Source organism: Erinaceus europaeus, chromosome 11, assembly GCF_950295315.1.
Source record: "Erinaceus europaeus chromosome 11, mEriEur2.1, whole genome shotgun sequence".
Taxonomy (NCBI): domain Eukaryota; kingdom Metazoa; phylum Chordata; class Mammalia; order Eulipotyphla; family Erinaceidae; genus Erinaceus; species Erinaceus europaeus.
In genome coordinates, this window is record NC_080172.1 from 18,136,535 (window position 1) to 18,158,621 (window position 22,087).

At 39.1% G+C, this 22,087-nt stretch overlaps 1 protein-coding gene and 1 long non-coding RNA gene across 7 annotated transcripts in view; one reads left to right on the forward strand and one right to left on the reverse strand.

Moving 5' to 3' along the window:
* The window catches only part of ARB2A (ARB2 cotranscriptional regulator A), a 439,389-nt gene that overhangs the window by 139,372 nt on the left and 277,930 nt on the right, over positions 1–22,087 (reverse strand). For 5 of the 6 annotated variants that reach the window (XM_007531666.3, XM_007531665.3, XM_060201168.1 and 2 more), the window contains one exon: positions 14,219–14,303. In XM_007531666.3, the coding sequence (XP_007531728.1) occupies positions 14,219–14,303 (85 nt within the window). Of the gene's footprint in view, positions 1–12,141; positions 12,219–14,218; positions 14,304–22,087 lie in introns of those variants that run through there. The other variant, XM_060201165.1, reaches the window with a different exon arrangement.
* LOC132541310 (uncharacterized) overlaps positions 18,715–22,087 on the forward strand; it is a 48,732-nt gene continuing 45,359 nt past the window's right edge. Inside the window, exon 1 of the long non-coding RNA XR_009552472.1 lies at positions 18,715–18,837. This is a non-coding gene — a long non-coding RNA (uncharacterized LOC132541310). The remainder of the gene's footprint in view (positions 18,838–22,087) is intronic.

The window sequence follows — 22,087 nt, forward strand, 5'->3', positions numbered from 1 at the left end:
TTCCATAGATAATATGACTTCATCTGGTCATACTATATCAATGGAATTATTCTCCACAAGTTTGGGAGAGCAGACTTGCCATAGTCATAATAGATCCATAACTCTATGCCATAAGTGCTGACAATACCCTTGAAGAGTTTTATATAACAAGTAATATGTATTCTTTTGGATCTTATATCATGAGTAAAAATTCAGGGTCTCATGACAATAAGGGAAGGAAAGTATATTCATTCAGAGGATGCTCTAATTCTTAGCAGTGGAATAACATACACACAGACAGTGTCAGTGGACCAAGAATTACTTTTGGATCTAAGTACAAAAAGAATCTCTGCCATTTCTCTCTGAGATTGAGTTCCTTGAGGAACAAGGGTTGTATCTAGATATATTTACACATTTTGAATTTAGACTAGTATCTGGTCAGAATTAAAAAATACATAAAAGTAAAAGTTTAAAATAACATTTTAATTAGTTTAATGAGAGAGAACCAGAGTGAATGATACACAGAAGACTAGAGCACTGCTCAACTCTGGTTTATGACAGTGCTGAGACTTGAACTTGTACCTCAGAACCTCAGGCATGAATCTTTTGCACAACCGATTCATTATTATGTACCTACCCCAACAGTAAAATTTTGGCCTCATGAGAATAACTCAAGTCTTGGCTTAAGTTACAGAACTAGAGATAAGTAATAAAATTAAGGTTCTACTTTTAGAGGAAACAAATTAATTGAACTTGGATTTTCTTTTTAAAAATTTTAAATTATATTTATTTATTGATTGATTGGATAGACATAGCCAGATATCAAGAGGGTGGGGGTGATAGAGAGGGAGAGAGACAGAGAGACACCTGTAACATTGCTTCACCACTTGCAAAGCTTTCTCCCTGCAGGTGGGAACCAGGGTCCTTGCACATTATAACATGTGCACTCAACCAGGTGAGCCACCACCCGGCGCCCTGGATTTTTTAAAATTTAAGCTGAGCTGGCTACATTTGATTTTATATGCTTGATATGATTTCTGAGGAACAAAAAACTAAAGATCATTGAGAGTGTATTCCTTCATAAGAGAAGTTTTACCAAATTCTAAACCACAATGGCTAAATAAGACTACTCTTGAATATAAAATTCAAACTGTATGTCATCTTATTCCATAAGCAGCAGTTTCTCTGAAGAGGTATATTTTGTGTTTTTTTTGTTTGTTTGTTTGTTTTTACCAGCAGACATATTTATCACTGATAACTTTATGTCTATTTGTTACAAGACAGAACAGGCTAGGAGAGTGTAGATGAGAACAGACTGGGAAAGCGCAGGCAAGAGCTAAGATCTTGTGGCATCAGGGAAGCATATACTATGCACATAAAAGGAGACATGCAGGACAGCAGACCCAGGCAAATCAAATGGGTAGGAAGGGGTAGGCAAAGAGTAAGCCGGGGAAATTTGATTTCACAGACTGCAGGGCAAAGATAATCTAGACTGGGGAGATTAAAGCCAGAAAATTCACAGAAGACAAAACCTGTAAGAGTCATACACAGAGACTGCAGAAGCAGTGATCCAGAAACAGCTGACAGAGGCAAGGAGAAAGAGAGGACAAGTGAAGCCAACGGGAAGGAGGCTCAACACTTAACATATGGTAAAAAGCAAAAAAAAAAACAAAAAAAAAAAAACCAAAAACCACTTGCCAAAAAAAAAAAAAATCCAAAATCCAAACAAAACAGAAACAAGCAAACTAAGACTTGTAGAAACCATGGTGGTTATCTCTGAGATACGGGAGGGTGAGGATATGGGTCTTTGGTGCTGGGTGTGGTGTGAAACTATACATTATGATCTTACTATCTTATAACATACTGTTAATTGAAAATTAAAAAAAAATAAAAACCAAACAAACAAAAATGGATGAAAATGTTTTAGTTATTACTGGTGCCTGACCTATTTTCTAAAGTTAAGGACATAGCATTAAGAGACATCAGATGACATTGGCATGGGGATGATGATAGTAATAGCTCTTTCACATGAACAATTTTTCAAATTAATCTTAATTGGTTATTTATTCAAGTGCTCCTAAAGTAATTAGTTTTAATTTTTTCTTAATCTTTAAAGGGAAGAGTTAGTTCAGTAAAAGGAGAGTTGCCACCTTTACTGCCAAATTCTTCGAAAGATTTTTCACAAATTGGTTCAGAAAGCTGTAAAAAAAAAATGGTGGCTATTTTTAATTTAATTTTTAAAAGTGAGATTTCTGGAGTGAGATAACTTAAAATCACTGTGATTACTGGAAATCTGAGTTAAAAAAATCACAGGATAATATCGGGCCCGATTAAATATATATAAGCAAGGCAAATATGGGCGTTCTAACACACACACTGCATATTTACAATGGTGGTTTTGATTCCCTAATAGACTATTCTCAGAGTTCCTGGTTCTATCTGATTTACTGAATGATTCACTGAAAACACAAGAGGTTTTCTGGTGGTCAACTTTTAGAGTACGCAACCCCTGTATTAACTAATAATTACAAGGTAGCATCAAATCATGAATAAGGAAACTAGCTAATGAAGAACAGCTACAAGGCCAAGTCAACATTAATGAAGAAAAAAATGTCTGAAAAGTGCTAGTTACTGAATGAAAACATCATTTAAAAGATTAGAATATATATATATATATATATATATATATATATATATATACTTTAAATGGAAAGAAGAAACACTCTATGTGTAGTCAAAAAGTAGTACAGTATCATATATGCTAATATTCCTAGAATTTTAAGATCTGTTTATAAGGCAAAGTATAGATTTTCAATTACCTAATTAATTTGAGCTGTGTGAGCTGTGTCTAAAGACATTAGACAACTCAACTTGTCTACACATTCTGAATGACACCACGCTCTAGAGGCAATTACTGTTGATTTTCCGTTGCTGTCTAGAAGGAAGTGATTATTCACTCACAAAGAAGAGATATAGCTCCTCATGTCATTTCCTCAAGATGCATTTTCAGCAATAGAGTGAAGTGAATATTTAGCAAATATTCATTAAGTTTAGTCAGTGTGAATAGTCAATCTGTACTATTTAGGCAAAGAAAAATGAGGGTTAGTTACATTAGCAGCTTTTCTACAATTTAAATTCACCTAAAATAGCTAGATTTCCACTTTTTGCTTTGGTGGGGAATGGCTCTTGACAACTATAAACATGTTACCAAAAACTTCTAGTATCTAGAACTCAAACCAGATTATTTCAATACAGAAAGTCTAAAATTGGGGCCGGGTGGTGGTGCACCTGGGTGAGTGCACATGCTACAATGTGCAAGGACCTGGGTTCAAGCCCTAAGTCCCCATCTGTAAGGTGAAAGCTTTGCAAGTGGTGAAGTAGAGTTGCAGGTCTCTCCCTCTCCCTCTCCCTCTCCCTCTCCCTCTCCCTCTCCCTCTCCCTCTCCCTCTCCTTCTTTCTTTCTCTCTCTCCCTTTTCCCTCCCAATTTCTGGCTATCTCTATACAATAAGTAAATAAAATATAACTTAAAAAAGTTTTTAAAAAAGAAAATTTAAAGTTCAATTTTTGACTCCTAAGATGTATTATAATGGTTCTGTTTTTTTAACTCTTTTCTTTAAAAATAATTACTGCTATTGACTTACATCAATTCTCTAGGCAAAGTAAATAACAGAGAAAAGCTTTCCTCAATCCATTACAAGGATAAGTAAAAATGAGATAGATGTGGTCCTGGAGGTGGTGCAGTGGATAAAGCCTTGGTCTCTCAAGCATGAGGTCCTGAGTTCAGTCCCCAGCAGCACATGTGTGATGTCTGCTTCTTTCTCTCTCTCCTCCTATCTTTCTCATTAACAAATAAATAAAATCTTTAAAAACGAGATAGATACAAGTTCTGGTAGAAAATCTATTCACAGACAAGTCACCTATAACATATACTTTTATGGAATCTAGATTCATGTTATTTATTTAATGGTAGGGGGAAAAGATGCCATGAGGTAAAATTTCCTATCCTATGAACTGGTGCCATTGCTGCAGTCTTGTTAAAATAATGGTCCTCTTATCCTTTATGTAAGCTAAAAGGGGCTCTCTCCAACCATCTCTATGCATAAGAGACTGTCATACTAATAATGCTATACTTTAATAGTTCTGCAAGATAAGGAAGAGTGGAGTAATATTAGCAAAGAGGGTCTCTCCAGGACCTTACCCTGACTATAAACTGGCAATGGTAGGTACTGCCCCACTCTCTGTAGGGAGGCTGGATCATTCTATTCTGCCACAAAAGGAAGACTGGTCCTGAAATGAGTGCAACCTAGAGTGGTCGCAGCCGTGACCATGGACTGCAAGTTCAGACTGACAGAGACTTGGAGTTTACATAGGGCTCCTGTGCTAAATATGAGTATATATGGACCCTAGGTTAGATCGGTGGGGTAAACATTTCATTGTATTTATAAACTTTCTTCAAATTTGGGAGCTACTCTCTGCCCTAATTCAGCTTTCTAGCCCTATTCTAAATTCTGATCTCATCTTCTGAGACAATTTATTTATTATTTATTTATTTATTTAATCTTTCCTTCTTGGGGTATTAATGGTTTATAGTTAACAGTAAAATACAGTAGTTTGTGTATGTGTAACAGTTCTCACTTTTCCACATAACAATTCAACCCCCACTAAGTCCTCCTCTGCCATTATGTTTCAGGACCTGAACCCTCCCCTTCACCCCAGAGTCTTTTACTTTGGTGCAATACATAAATTCCAGTCCAAGTTTTGTTTTGTGATTTCCCTTCTGTTCTTGTTTTTTAACTTCTGTCTATGAGTGAGATCATCCCATATTCATCCTTCTCTTTCTGACTTAGTCTCACTTAACATGATTCCCTCAAGCTCCAAATAAACTTTCTAGATTCCTTTCACTCTAAAGCCCCTATTCTCATCTGCTCTATTTGTACTTCGTGGTTCATGTTTATTAAACATTTTGTCGCGGTTTATATCTTACTGCCTTTCAGCCACCAAATTGCAGATGCTACTATGATTCCATCGTGACTTCCCTGGGCAGACAACCTCACCAATGTGTCCTTGAGCCTCACCTCTCCAGAGAACCTACTCCACCAGGGAAGGATAGAAATGGGTTGGGGGTATGGATAAACCTGCCCATGCCCATGTCCAACAGAGAAGCAATTGCAGAAGCCAGAACCCCCAACTTCTGGACCCCATAAATTATTCTGTTCCATATTCCCAGAGGGGAGAGAATGTTAGGGGAAGATGACCAGAGGACTTTGAACTTCAATTCCATCATAACTCAGAGAAAGAAGAGGAAAAAAGGAAGGACATTTGGAAGTAGTAATAGGTATAGGTGTGACTCAGAAAGTAAGAGAAAGCAGGACCATATTCCTCTTTGATATACCTAAACTCAATTACAGAAACCAGGCCTCCCACCTTCTGCACCCCATAATGACCCTGGGTCCATACTCCCAGAGGGATAAAGAATATGAAAGCTCTCAGGGGAGGGGATGGGATACGGAGTTCTGGTGGTGGGAACTGTGTGGAGTTGTAGCCCTCTTATCCTATGGTTTTTGTCAGTGTTTCCTTTTTTATAAATAAAAATTAAACAAAAAATAAAGGAATATGCCTAAACTAGACTTCCTAGTTCCTTTCAACAATAAGACTTCAAATTTCATCTGCTATATTCTTCCCTTAAGTTTCTGATTATTTTTTCACTTGATTAACATAACAACTGCTGGTTGTTATGTTAACATAACATCACTACTGGTTATAATGAGTCTTTTAAAAAATATTTATTTATTTATTCCCTTTTGCTGCCCTTGTTGTTTTATTGTTATAGTTGTTACTGATGTCATCAGTGTTGGATAGGACAGAAAGAAATGGAGAGAGGAGGGAAAGATAGAGAGGGGGAGAGAAAGGTAGACACCTGCAGACCTGTTTCACCGCTTGTGAAGCGACCCACCTGCAGGTGGGGAGCCTTTTTGTGCCACATGCACTTAACCCACTGCACTACCGCCCAACTTCCCTAAGTTTATGATTATTAAACAATTTGTTCTGCTTTATACCTTAATGCTTTTCAGCCAACAAGTTGCAGATGCTACCATGACACCAACCTGACTTTCTTGGGCAGATGACATCACCAATGTGTCCTGGAACCCCACCTCCCCAGAGCCCTATCACACTAGGGAAAAATAGAAATAGGCTGAGGATATGGATCAATCTGTCAATGCCCATGTCCAGTGGAGAAGTAATTACAGAAGCCAGACCTTCCACCTTCTGCTCCCCATAAAGATCTTAGTCCATATTCCCAGAGGAATAAAGAACAGCGAAACTTCCAATGGAGGAGAGGGTATATGGAACTCTGGTGGTGGGAATTGTATAGAATTTACCCCTTTTACCTAATCTACCTAATTTTTTTTACCTAATTTACCCCTTTTATCATAATCTTGTCAATAATTATTAAATTACTAATTTAAAAAAGGAAGGCATTCAAGTAGAAAAAAAAGAAAAAAATTGGCAAATATGTATAATATAAATAGTTATAGTCAACCCATATCTGTGACCTTGGAAGAACTATTGCAGTTTCCAATAGAGGGATGGGGACACAGCACTCTGGTGGTGGGAACAGTGTGGAATTATACCTCTGTTATCTTATCATTTTGTAAATCAATATTCAATCATTAATAAAATTAAAAATAACTTGTTGATAATTATGATCTTATGGTTCAAAGTGCATTTGATGAGGTTAGGTTTTAATAACCCAGGAATAGCCTACTGGGAAAAAAAAAAGGGTGCAGATTTCAGACCTAACTAGATATCCTTAAGTCTAGAAAAATAAATAAACTAAACTCTCAATTTGGGCAGGTAAATTCTGTCTTTCTCAGTGGGAAATGGCAGAAAACCAGCACCAAAAGGAACGTGCTAGCTATGAAAATGTAGCAAGTTAGAACTTGCTCATCCTGGCTAAGTTCAAATCCTTCCTTCCACATATAGATTTCAGGTGCTGTATTCCTGTCCCCCTCTCCCAAATTTTCTCTCACTAATTACCACTATGTAACATACTGTAATTTATTCTTGAGCAGGATGAGACTGGAATGCACAAATTTACTTATCAGTAGATAAACATTGCACTGTAGAAATTAACAGGAGATGACTTAATGGAGACAAATGTTTACAAACCAGAGCCAAATGATGAGAAGAAGCAGTGCTAGGAGGGGAAATGACACGAGACAATATGGCAGAAGAGTTCTGACATTTAAGAACATTTCTGTTTTTTTAAAAAATATGTATTTTATTTTTGAGAGAGATGCAGAGAGAGACACACACACAGAGACAGAGACACACAGAGACAGAGAGAAATACCAGAGCACTGCTCAGCTCTGGCTTATGGTGGTGTGGGGGGTTAAACCTGGGACTTTGGAGCCTCAGGCATGACAGTCTCTTTGCATAACCATTATGCTATCTGTCCCCGCCCCACACTTCTGATTTTTTTTGTTTGATTTTATGACACGGACCCTCCAATGGCATGGACACTAAACAGCAAAGGATGAGTAAGGATTTGCGCCATACTGAATCATCTTTGGAGAATTTAAAAAGCCGAAATGTCAGACAGAAATTGTGATGTAATTCCATACGGTTAAAAGCTCTCTCCTGCTTTCGCTTTCACATTCTCCATCTCTCCTATTCCTACCACCCAGATCTAGAAAGATGAATACTTCCTCTGCCTCTTCAGTAAACACAAAATAAAGACATTGAAGATGAGGACCTTTATGATGACCTGCTCCCACTTAATGAACAAATAAAAAAATGAATGAAACATGTGTCAATTGATCGCTTATGCTGTTGCTAAGGTATTCAGTCAACAACATAATTAGCAATTCCATTTTAGGGAAGTGGAGTTAGGCATTGATTTGCATTGGTGTGTATTACAGTGGGCTTGGTGTCCCTAACCCCTTAATTGTTCACAGGTCAACTAAATGAACTTTATTTATCTAGTTTATTTCCTGTCCTACTAATATGGAAGTTTCACGTGGAGCCTTTATCCGCTGCAGATCACGGTTACATCTTGGCACCTGCAGTAACATCTGGCCCACAGCAAATACTTGCTAAATGAAAATACAGAGACTGAATACATGAAGCATGTTTGCAGTGCATTTCGCTACTCATCTGGGAGCATGTAATGGAGTGCATTCGGAGGGAACTGAAAATATACTTAGGAGCCTTAGTAGCAGTATTTACCAAAATTCTGTTCCAGGTAGAGCTAGTTGAATAGAGGGTGTCCTGTCAGTCATGTACCAACCAAACCAAGCTGTGTCCAGAGTTGTAAGATGTCATATGATATTAATGTTATACACCTGTTTCCAAAACATTTATATTTTGCATTTACTTAACCCGTGGGAATGTCAGGTACATAGCCAAAAACTTTAATAGCTATTTTTTTTTGGGGGGGGGGGAGGTGTTTGACACAGCATTCAAGAAAAATAATTTCTAATTTCATTTACATTGCTGCCCCAGTATGTCTTACAGCTTTATTATTTTTAAATGGTTTCTAAACCTTTTGAGCATTTTTTTCTTTAGATTGTTAGTTTATAAATTCCTCACTAAGTTATTATTGCGTGTAAGTCTAAGCAGACTTAGAGAGTGGATATGCAAATACCTTTTTACTTCTATAGATTAAATGACCCTGAATTCTTAAATGACTCACGAAAATACATGATATTGCATATGTAATCATTGTATTCCTGTCGTCCCTTCCTTCTAGAGGACTCAAAATACTTCTCTAGATAGTATAAAAGTATCTTAATATGTCATCATGTCTCCATAAGATAACTGAGGCAAGTATTAGCTGATGTCAATAAGCAAATGGAAAGGATGCAATAAACATAGATTCTATTCACTTTTATAATCTTCTAGATGTTTTTGCTTCCTTCCTTCCTTCCTTCCTTCCCTTCCCTTCTTTCTTCTATCATTTTTTACTGGAGGGATGAATGGTTTATAGTCATTGACACATGGGTACAATTTCTCCTCTCCCAGTGGAAGTTCTCTGCAGAACACTCTTACCCACAATTTAGATCCTTCTATGCACCCAGACCCAAAGATTATCTTCAGCCCCTTCCATCCCTTTCTTCCTCAAATTCCTTTGCTTTGATGTAATACACAAGCCCAGTCCACATTTCACTTGTGTTCTCTGTCTCTGTCTTGCCTATAAGTCAAATAATTCAATTATTTCCCCCCTTCTTTTTTTAGAAAACAGAGATAAACTGAAAGGCGTGGGGGAGATAGAGAAGGAGAAAGGTAGAGAGGCACCTGTGGTACTTAATTCACCCCTCATTTAAGTTTCCTCCCTGCAGGTGGGGATGGGGCTTGCATGGTAACGTGTGCACTTAACCAATACCCAGCCCCTGTCCTCATTTTTTGCTTATCTCATTTGGCATGTCTTCAAGGTCCATCCAAAATGACGCAAAGGAGATGCCTTCATCGTTTTAAACAGCTGAGTAGTTGAATAAATGCATTTATTTATTTATTTATTTATTTAATATTAGTGTCTGTGTGAGCAAGAAGGAACCAAAGCATCACTCTATCATATTTTCTGCTGGGGAGAGAACCAAGGCCTCATGTATGCAAAGCATGCTTACTATTATCGATTTACTTTCCTTGCCCCTGACTTTTTTCCTGATAAATCACATTAGTAAGAAATACTATATAAATAATAAGTGGGGGCACCGGGCAGTGGTGCAGCAGGTTAGGCACACATGGCATGAAGTGCAAGGACCGGCCTAAGGATCCTGGTGTGAGCCCCAGGCTCCCTACCTGTAGGGGGGCCGCTTTACCGGTGGTGAAGCAGGTCTGCAGGTGTCTATTTTTCTCTCCCTCTCTCTGTTTTCCCCCCTCCTCTCTCCATCCTATCCAACAACAATAACAACAACGCTACTAACAGCGATGAGGATAACAGCAATGATAAACAAGAGCAGCAAAAGGGGGAAAAAGGCCTCCAGGAGCAGTGGATTTGTGGTGCAGGCACCGAGCCCCAGCAATAACCCTGGAGGCAAATTAAAAAATAAAATAAAATAAGTGGGATGGTCACTTGACAGATAAAGATAAAGGATTCACTAGCCTAGGAAGTCCCACCATTTACACCTGGTAATATTTTATTGAAAATTATCATTGTTTTCTCCCTTTTCTGTAGTCTCCACATCCAGTCTCTAGTAAGGAGTTTTGTTGACACTTAGTGTAGCCATACTTATTATTTTTAAACGTTATTTATTTATTATTTCCTTATTCATGACGAATGAGAGGCAGAGGAGAAAGAACCAGACATCATTCTGGTACATGTGCTACTGGGGATTGAACTAGGGACCTCATGCTTGAAAAACCAGTGTTTATCCATTGCGCCACCTTCTGGACCTCTAGCCATACTTATTATAACTCCTAGTCTCTCTTCCTATTGCTCCTACTTCAGTTCACACCATCAGTCCCACACACAGTGGCTTTATCTTCACAGCCTGTTGAGTCTACTGCCTCTGGCTTCTCACTTCTCACTTTCATTCATTTACTAAATTAATCTTCAAAAATTCCATTTTAATCACATCACACCTCAAAACATTTTTTTAGAGACTTTTTGAGAGAAAACCACTATTTTTGGTTAAAAAACCATACAGCTTGTATGAGTAGGAATGGGAAATGTTGGAAAGCTGGTTTTGTTTTCTCATCTGATGTAAATTCATATTACAACATGTTTCAAAAGAAATAAATTGTCTACTAGAAACTTTATTTTATCAGTTCTGGGTAAATCACAGTTACAATAAGCGATGTCCCCAACCTCCAGAACAGTGCCTAGAATAGAGTGTAGGCCCAATAATATTTCAGGAATAAATACATGTATGTTGGGTAGTGCATATGAACTATCCTGATTTAAGTCAACTCATTATAATATAGACCCAGATGGAATAGAAAGATTCAGGGAATAGCAAGTCCTATCCTTAGGAAAAAAAATTCATCCAGAGAAGCACTAAACAGTAAGATGACTCAGTATAAGATCAGTGGTGTGTGAAACTTAATATTATGTCTTTGATAAACTGAACCATAAAGTATACTCAGTGGAAGAACAAGAGTGGAATTTTTTTTTTTCTACCACCAGGGTTATTATTAGCTTTCAGTGCCTGCATTACGAATTCACTACTCCTGGAAGCCATTTTGACCTCCTGCCCTCCTTCCTTCCATCCTTCCTTCTTCCCACCTCCTCTCTTATTTGATAGAACAGAAAGAAATTGAGAGGGGAAGCAGAGAGAGAGAAAGAGAGACACCTGAAACACTGCTTCACCACCTGTGAAGAAGCTTCCCCACCCGCAAGTGGGACCAGGACTTGAACCTGAATTTTTGTTCATGGTAGTAATTGTACTGAACCAGGTGCACCACTGCCTGGCCCTGAAATCAAGAGTTTTACATGAGATTTTTAGTGGCTTCATAGGAAAAAAAAAAAAATTAAACCCTAAGGTTCGTCCTTCAGCACTGAAAACTCGTAGCCCATGAATGTGGTTAGTAGCTCTATGAAAAAGTGTACTAGCTCTTATTGGACATTTACATTACCAAAAACAAAAACAAAATGGGTTTAACTTCTTCCTTATGGGTTCTAGTTCATGCTGATGGATTCCGAATTATTCTTTCTCTCTTCTGTGGACTCAGCTTCAAACATCAAAAACCAAAAGCCAAACAAGTAGCAAGTATGTGCTCTACTGGGTGAACGATCTGGCCTAAATGTCCTATTTTAAATTCACCTATTTACCACATTCTATCTGGAAAGTCCTAATAGGCACAGTGCTTTTATGGTTATTTATGGATATATACATATGTTGAATGGAAACAAATTAACCTATGCATCAACCTATGCATCCCTAACTGAGGTCAAGCAAGGCCATGCTCTGCCTTTTTTGCTTCAGCAGACTCTAAAACCGGTGTCATCTTCACAGGTTATTAATGCTATGTCTTTCACGTTTTTGTGCTTCCATCGGCAATTTCGCTGCTTGAAATGCACCCTACGTACAGTGTCAAAGTAATTCTCACAAGTGCAAGAAGACTGTGTTGTGCCTTATGGAAAAAACACAGGATAAATGAAAATCACAGATTTTATAGACTGGAACTCAGTGACACCCTCACACTACTTGGGGCCCACCTGCTTCTTGAGGAGCTCACCTCTCCACCTCTACAATGCTGCTGTTATGAGTGAAATCAGTCATACTAAGTAAGATAGCTGCAGGCAGAAACATTCATAAAACAAGGTTAGATACTGACTAGATGATAATAATATGATCATAGTCTGCAGGAATATAAATGTATTTTTCTAAGCAGTAATAACTTAATTTTCATAATTTGGAGTTATCATCTTTTGGGAGAACATACCTAGCACTAACAATGAGAGTAAGTTGTATTTTTATATCTATGTATCTATCAATAGTTGTACAATAAAAATTTTTATATGAAATTCAATGTTACATATATGTCTATGCATCTATGAATGTATCTTTTTTTTTGCCTCCAGGGTTTACTACTGGCACTGGTACTACTAATCCACTACCCCTGGCAGCCATTTTTTTATTGGCCAGGATAGAGAGAAATTGAGAGGGGAAGAGGAGGTAGAGAGGGAAAGAGAAAGAGAGACACCTGCAGACCTGCTTCACTGCATGTGAAGTGACTCCCCCCTGCAGGTGGGGAGCTGGGAGCTTGAACCAGTACCCTTAAGTGGGTTCTTGCATTTAGTACTATGTGCACTCAAGTCTCGCTCTCTTTCTCTCTCTCTCTCTCTCTCTCTGTGTGCGTGTGTGGTCTATTTATCAGATTAAACCCTGACTGATAGACCTTATGGCATATCTATTAAGACAGTGGAAACCAGGTAAAGTTTACTCATTAAATTGATTGTAAAATTTAGTTAAAACAGTAATTCTTTAACTAGTATTTGAATGCTTCTACAAATTATTTCCTTCAGATATTCAAACATATCTGGAGCTCTGAGTATAGTTAGTGATCAGCTCTTTCCAGTGACTTACATCCTCAAAACGTGTGTAGCTCATCTTCAAATTTTAAGGTTATTCTCTGTAATCTACAAAGTAAGCCCGTTTTCATAATGTAGCCATAACCAGAATCTCTGGCTCTCTTTGTGTTTACTGTCCAAATTGGTGAAGGGCTCTGAAAACCAAAACCAGAAAGCTATGAAGAATGTCACTCTTCTCTTTCCTAGAGACTCAACACTAAAACACAGATCTTGTAGACTGGAAATCAATGACATTCTGGAGCCTACCTGCTTCCTGGAGAGCTCACCTCTCTCTACCTCTTTCCTTTCAGTAGGCTGGCTGGTCTGCCTGTGAACATCTTCAGATCCATTCTAGTCCTTACTCTTGTTTTTCTTTTTCCTAGCAAGCTATCTTGCACATCTTCCTAGAGACTAAATGCTCTCCGGCATATAAGGTCCAGTCATAATACTTTGCATGAAACATTTTCATAGATTCTACAGCACACTGATTTCTCTTTTCTAGATGACCAGTCTTCCTGCCACTCCACTTAGTTGGTATTTGATTGGAGAGAAATATTTTATTTGAGATCCAGTGTGGCTACTCATTCCTTAACCAACTTTTAATTTATGTACATCTTATTTACTTAAACTCTAGCATCTGTCTGTATTACTCTTAAATTGTTTCACCTACGCATCTTTACTGAAGTTTTTGATATGCATTTCTGGCTACTTACAAATTCCTGGTGTGAATCAGATCCATGCTATATGTTGCCAATAATTTACTTAATGGTTCAAGGAAGAATAACATGCTTAATTCACAGAACAGAATTCACATTTTATTATATATTTTTTTATCTTTAAAAAAATTCTCCCAGCCACCAAGTTGTTGACACTACTATGATACCATCCTGACTTCCCTGGACAGATGACCTCACCAGTGTGTCCTGGAACCTCACTTCTCCAGAGCCCTACCCAACTAGGGAAAGATAGAAACAGGTTGGCAGTATGGATCAACCTGCCAACATCCATGTCTAGCAGAGAAGCAATTACTTTCCATCTTCTCCACCCCATAAAGAATTCTGGTCCATACTCCCAGAAGGATAAAGAACAGGGAAGTTTCCAGTGGAGGCAATGGGACAAAGAACTCTGGTGATGGGAACTGTATGGAACTGTTATCTTACAATCTTGTTAATCATTAAATCACTAATAAAAATAATCCCATATATAGCTCATCAAACACATACCTGCTGAGACTCGGGGACAGTCGGGCAGCATGGATTCCACTGATGTGTCTAAGGGTTCTGAGCTAGAGACCCAGTTACAACAGTTCTGCAAAATAATAGAGACAAGTTTCTGCTGAAATGTAATTTAAGTCAAGACCAACATTTTAGACTGCAGTGATTAATTCATCCTATCCAATCAAGCATTAGAAGTATATTTAATGTGCTTTTCAGACACCATAATTTTTCATATGTAAACACCAAGTATTTATGATCAGCATGACTGCAGAGTAAAGAACACTTTCTACAATTCAGCAAATCATCTGTGCTGATATCAAGAGCTGTAGTCATCTATTAACAATGATACATTTAAAAAAAAATCTTATTTTATTTATTACACCTGAGTGTTAACGTTACAGGATACAGAGGAAAAGAGAGAGGAGAGAGAAGCTAAAGCACTTCTTTGGTACATGTAGTATGTGGTACCATGTATTGAACAGGGAACTTAAAAAAATTTTATTTATTTATTCCCTTTTGTTGCCCTTGTTTTATTGTTGTAGTTATTATTGTTGATGTTATTGTTGTTGGATAGGACAGAGAGAAATGGAGAGAAGAGGGGAAGACAGAGAGGGAGAGAGAAAGAGAGACACCTGCAGACCTGTTTCACTGTCTATGAAGAGACTTCCCCTCAGGTGGGGAGCCAGGGGCTCCAACCCGGATCCTTACACCGGTCCTTGCTTTGTGCCACGTGCACTTAACCCGCTGCACTACCGCCAGTCTCCCAAACAGGGAACTTTCCTTCCTTTCTTCTTTCCTTCCTTCCTTCCTTCCTTCCTTCCTTCCTTCCTTCCTTCCTTCCTTCCTTCCTCTCTCTTTTTCTTTCTTTTTTTTTTTTTTTCTTCCAATGTCATTGCTGGGATTCAGTGCTGGCACTACAAATCTACTGCACCTGGTGACCTTTTTTTTTTTTCTCTCCTCCATTTTACTGAACAGGACAGACAGAAATTGAGAGAGGAGGGAGAAATAAAAAGGGAGAAAGAAAAAGATAGACACCTGCAGACCTGCTTTGCAGTTTGTGAATTGTCCCTGCTCCAGATGGGGAGCCAGGTTCTCAAACCTGGTTCCTTGAGCTTAGGACTATGCGTGCTAGCTGGGTGTGCCACCGCTCTGGACTTCTTGAACAGGGAACTCCAGGTATGCAAATCTGATGCTCTATTAGTTAATACATTCCCAAGATTGATGCAATACATTACAAAGAGAAGGCTAGCTATTCAAGAAGTAAACAACTAGATACTGGGATTAAAATCATGGAAAATTCAAAAGCCCTCCATTTTTACCAGTTAGATAAAATAAAATATTAATTTGAAGATAGAAAAGAAATACTACATTTCCTAAACTATACTCTTTATCTTGGTAATACTAGAAGAAATAAATATTTCATTTATTATTTAAAATCTGGAAAGTATACATATACTATATTTTACTTCAACCTGTAAGAATGTATCAACATAGTTTCAAGCTGTGGCCTGGGAGGTAGCACAGTGGATAAAGTGTTAGACTCTTGAGCATGAGGTCTTAAGTTTGACTCTTGGCTTCTCATGTGCCAAACTGATGCTCTGGTTCTTGTTCTCTCTCTTCACTCATTAATTAATAAACAGTATTTTTAAAATAAAATAAATTAAAAAAATAATAACAAGTTAGTTCCAAAGAAACACAGTCTGGTTAATTGTAGTTGTGTGTCATGGAATGTTAAACTTAAATCTTAAAGGAAAAGCTCCAAAAAAAAAAAAAAAGATAAATTATAGCTTAGACAATGAAAAAAAATAATAACCTAGCTTCCATTCACACATTTTAGGCCTGTATTTGAAGTCTGGTTTAAAAAAAACCTGATTAAATCCTTATAGCTTCAAAAAATGTTCCAATTCTTTTTCTCTGAATTTCCAGACAGATTTTTATTTTAAAAGAAATCCTATCAATCATGCTGGAAAAATCGCTGATTGCTATCCTAGTAAACAAGCATGTACTGTGTATTTTTAGCTCCCCCTTCCCTGACTGTGCACCATGGAATCCGTCCTTACTGTGGAAAGATCCTTGACTGGTAGATCAAGTGTCTTATTGTATTTTCTTAATTCATTCTGTCTGGAAGAAGATGTCAGCTGTGTTGCAGTGAGGAGAGAATTTCAAAGGCCCAGTCCCCACCAATAAAGGCCTAGGAATGGCTTTTGAATAGATTTGTCAAGGCAACCCTACTGCTCTGGGACCAGGGAGAGCAGGAATAACATAAAGGAAGGGTTGCTGTATGAGATTAGAAAGTGAAGTTCACAAAGCATGGCAGATTTTTGTAAGAAAACAGTAGATCAATGAAACTACTGAACTGTGTGGAAAAAAAAAAACATGAAAACAAACACAACATCTAGTAATGTTAAATGCTTTCTCTCTTTCTACATTTAAAATGGATAAAATATTAGTATTTTCATGTACTGCAAAAGCCTGATGATTTAAAGAGGCTACAGATTCTATCAATATAACTTGCATTCCTAATCCTAATTAGCAGCTGAATGCAAAATTATACAATGTAGGAGAGCAGAATGCATAAAAGAGATAGAATTTTAGGAGATATTTCATACACTTGGAATAGGTTAAATTAGTATTAGTATTGATAGAATACCATACCAGAGAGTTCTAGATAACGGAGAAGATTAGCACACAATTAGCCAGCTTTTATATACAATGTGACACTCCCTTGTAAGAAATAAGTATTCTCCAAAGTAGTGTCAAGATATGCAAATGAATGATTTGTTTTATCATTCATCATAACCCCTGCTAAATTAAAAAATCATGACTTCTATAGATACTAAAAATAGGTTCAAATGATACAGGGAGATAGCATTAAAAAAAAAGAATGAATTTCTCTTATTCTTAAACAATTCAGTCTTTTAATGACAGCAATTAGCATTACCAGACAGGCAATGATTAGGTATATATTTTAATTATTATTCATATTAATAGCACCCCAAATTAGATGAAAATTGGTTATTACTCAGGTGACATGCCAGTCTTAATACTGCTCATTTGTATTTCACATAAGTAAAACTGTCTTATATTGTTTGTTTTTGAAGAAATGTTGCTTTACAAGTTTTTTTTTTTGGTACAATTGCATACTTATTCAAATCACTTGTTAGTATTACCTGGCTTAGCACCAAAGTTGCAAATCACTCTACCAGGGACCATTACCACTCTCACTCCAGACCCCATATACTCAACCATAGATTAAACTGCAATCATAGATTAAAGCTATGTAAACTATCCTTTATAGGTTATTTCTAGTGTGTGTGTGTGTGTGAGAGAGAGAGAGAGAGAGAGACAGACAGAGAGAGAGGTTATATTACAATATGCAGGTAATTATTCACTTTCCAACTCATTGTCATTGACTTTAAAAAGCCATATAAGAAAACATGGCAGGATAAACAAGTCAAGAAAAAAAAAATATCCCCTAAGGTAAAGTCAGTAATTCCCCTTAAGGCAAAATCAGTAATATCTCATATTTCCACAGATCTATCATCTAAGGTACTCTGATTAATCCAAGCCCCAGCGATAACCCTAGAGGCACTAAATAAAGAAATAAACAAATGAAAAAATAAAAAGCACATGAATAAATCAAAAACATACACGGAGAACATAATAAGCAAACTTAATCTTATAGAGACATAAGTGAAAGTGAACATACAATTCCACTAATGGCTCAAAACATGAGAGGAGATAAACGTAAGATTTAGGAGAAATAAAGAAACTCTAAAAGCAATATCAGAATATATTGGAAAGGAAACATGGACCCAAGTCATGACACACCTGGTTAAGTGCACACATTACAGGGCATAAGGTCCTGGGTTCAAGTCCCTGGTCCCCACCTGCAAGTGGAAAGCTTCATGCGTGGTGAAGCAGGGCTACAGGTGTCTGTCTCTCTGTCTTTTTTCTTTACCCATTCCCTCTTGATTTCTATCTTCATCCAGTAATAAACAAAAATATTTTAAAAAGAAAAGAAACATATGGATAATGGGATATATCCGAAGGTGAAGAGAAAAAGAAGGGGCTAAAGAGTTTATTTAAAAAAATAACAGCTGAACGTTTCCCACAGAACTAGCCAGAAAGCTAATAGAATATTAATTTTCTAAATACAAAAAGGCTTACACAAAGACACATCATTACTAAGTTATCAAGTCAGCGATAACAAAAAATACTGAAGGCTGCTAGGAAAAACACACATACCAAGGCACCACAAGAAAGTTATCATTAGAATTCAAAAATTCTGTAGGCTAGGGAAAAAAATGAAACGACAATGTTCATAATTCTAAGAGACAAAAACTACCAGTCATGAATGCTATAGTCCTCAAAATTATCATTCAAGTATGATAAGAATTGTGAGTTTGTGAGTGGCTGAGAAAGCTGTGGTATATATACACAATGGAATACTATGCAGCTATCAAGAACAATGAACCCACACACATCTTGGACGGAGCTAGAAGGAATTATGTTAAGTGAGCTAAGTCAGAAAGATAAAGATGAGTATGGGATGATCCCACTCATCAACAGAAGTTGAGTAAGAAGATCTGAAAGGGAAACTAAAAGCAGGACCTGACCAAATTGTTAAGTAGGGCACCAAAGTAATAACCCTGAGATGAGGGGTAGACATGTAGCTTCCTGGGCCAGTGTGGGGTGGGAGTGGGTGGGAGGGATGGGTCACAGTCTTTTGGTGGTGGGAATAGTGTTTATGTACACTCCTAGTAAAATGTAGTCATATACATCACTAGTTAATTAATACGAGAGGGGGAAATTAATTGTATGTCTCGAAGTTTTTCAAAACACAAACTGAATCTTTTCTCAATATATGCTGTCGTATGCTTTACATTGGCTTGTTCTAGCCCTCCCCCTCCAAGAGAATTGGATGAGTCCTGTTAATTTCGCGGGCCTGCTTGGCCCCGCCCCAAGGGACCCTGGGAGAGGGTTCCGGAGTCCGAGAGTTCCTGAGTTCCCCAGTGACAGAGTTCCTGAGGTCCGGAGTTCGAGAGTGCGAGGGTGTGAGAGTTTCAGAGTTCGAGAGTAAGAGAGGGTTCCTGAGTCCGAGAGTTCTTGAGTTCCTGAGTTCGAGAGTTTCAGGGTTACAGAGTAAGAGAGAGTGCCAGAGAGACAGAGTTCCTGGGTTCCTGAGTTCGAGAGTTTCTGGGTTACAGAGTAAGAGAGAGTCCCAGTGTGCCAGAGTTTCAGAGGGTTCCCGAGTACGAGAGTTGGAGAGTTCCTGAGTTCGAGAGTAAGGGAGAGTGCTTGCGCCGCCGCAAAGAGACAGCGGAGTTCTGTTTGGTGATTAGTTTGTCTTAGTTTATGAATAGTTCCTCCTGAATAAAGAAATACAGCTGCCCTGCCTAGCCGTTGTCTCCGCGTCTCTGTTACCCGCCCGCGAAGCCAACCCGGCCGGCAAGAGCCTCCGAATTTTAACAACAAATGGCGCCCACGTGGACCTGACCTGCGCATCTCTCAGATAAGTAAAGACAATTTGGCTACCTATGTACGATGGCCTTCTCTTCTGCTTGTGAAGAGATCTCCAAAGGCCTCTGCTCTTTCTTCACGAGACTGTTTTGCTGTTTCTGGAACATTTATCTCTGGACCACTCTGTGGTTTCCACTCGCTCGGGCGAACTCAGAACAGCCAGCGGGAAGAGCCAGCGGGCGGGAGGCGAGGCGAGGAGCTGCTGTTTCCACCTGGTCAAACAGCCAGCCAGCCGGCTGCGCCCAGACAACCCCGCGCACCGCACCAGCAACCCCGCAGCCCCGCAGCCCGCAGGAGGCCTACGCCACCATGCAAGAGCCCGATGCCAGCACGCTAGAGCCCGATGCCAACATGCTGGAGCCCGATGCCAACATGCTGGAGCCCGATGCCAACATGCTGGAGCCCGATGCCAACATGCTGGAGCCTGAGGCCAACATGCTGGAGCCCGATGCCAACATGCTGGAGCCTGAGGCCAGCCCACAGGAGCCGGCTCTCCACCGCGTGGTGCAGGGCACTGGACGCTTGATCCCTCCACGCTGCTCGGCCACTGCGAACAGGGCAGCAGACATGGCAGGGCCATGGGGCAGGGCCGCGGCGTTCTATCATGGCCGCCACCCCTGGGCACCTAGGCTCACGCCTTCTACAAAGATGGCCTGCCTGCCCTCTTTCTATGAATTCTGGAACCATCCCGGGCCTCCCGGACTCCCAGGCTCCCTGCCGAAACTGGGCACACGAGATGTCCAGCCGCCGGTCCGGTCTGAAGGCAGACAAGCTGGAGTATGCAGAGATTTGTGCAGAGATCGCAACCTGCAATTCCTAGAAGTGGAGCTGCGCGGGAAGCCACCTCCGGATGGTGAACCCCCCCCCAACAACTAAGACAGTACAGATTTAAATTCGTGTTTAAAATGACATGTCTTCGTAACAAAGGTTTCTCTCCTCGTGTATTAATGACTATGTTTATGTGTATGTTTAAAGTTTGGTAAACAGTAGCTTTAAGGCTAAATTCTTACTAGTCAAAGATAAATGAAAAAGGTTTTCAACGTAATTCTCATAAAGATAAAAATTAACTTACATTTAAAGTCTGAGGTAAAAATTAGTTAACAATCAATATATTTCAACTAAGTTGGTCTAAACAAAAGGTTAAATAGACTTGTTGATATATAAAACACTACCTTCTCTATTAGAAATGGTAGATCGCACAATGGCTATGCTAATTATTCTCATGCCTGAGGTTTCCTCTCCGGCCCACACCTAGGGTGTGTCTCCATCTTGAATGGGTGTAACAAAAGGTTAAAAGACGTTGTTGATATGTAAAAGTCTCAAATTCCTTCTCTATTAGAAATGTTAGATCGTGCAGTAGATATGCTAATAACAAGTTTTGTTTCATAGTAAGTAAGTTGCAGCCAGCTGCCTTTGGGACCCTAGGCCGTTCCCCGCCCCCATGCAAATGCCCGTCGAGGCAAGTAGCCCCCCAGAGGCAAGAAATGTTTTTTTTTTTTTTCAGATATGGCCCCCTCAGGCCTTCCCTTGGCAACATGCTGGTTTTGGTTATATATGTTTCTGTTCACCCCACACCCTTGATACTATAGTCATTTAGTTAAAAAGAAAAGGGGGAATTGTCGTATGCTTTACATTGGCTTGTTCTAGCCCTCCCCCTCCAAGAGAATTGGATGAGTCCTGTTAATTTCGCGGGCCTGCTTGGCCCCGCCCCAAGGGACCCTGGGAGAGGGTTCCGGAGTCCGAGAGTTCCTGAGTTCCCCAGTGACAGAGTTCCTGAGGTCCGGAGTTCGAGAGTGCGAGGGTGTGAGAGTTTCAGAGTTCGAGAGTAAGAGAGGGTTCCTGAGTCCGAGAGTTCTTGAGTTCCTGAGTTCGAGAGTTTCAGGGTTACAGAGTAAGAGAGAGTGCCAGAGAGACAGAGTTCCTGGGTTCCTGAGTTCCAGAGTAAGAGTGCTTGCGCCGCCGCAAAGAGAGCAGAGTTCTGTTTGGTGATTAGTTTGTCTAGTTTATGAATAGTTCCTCCTGAATAAAGAAATACAGCTTCCCTGCCCAGCCGTTGTCTCCGCGTCTCTGTTCACTACCGTGAAGCCAGCCCGGCCAGCCAGAGCCTTCCGAATTTTAACAACAATATGCAGTATAATTGATATGCAGACTATCTCAAAAGCCTAGACCAAGTAGATCAGAAGCAACCAATAGCACAGCTATATACAAGATACTGGGTACTGTACAGCAAACCCTAACAAAAGGACTTTTTTAAAAATTTTTTTATTTAAGAAAGGATTAATTAACAAAACCATAGGGTAGGAGGGGTACAACTCCACACAATTCCCACCACCCAATCTCCATATCCCACCC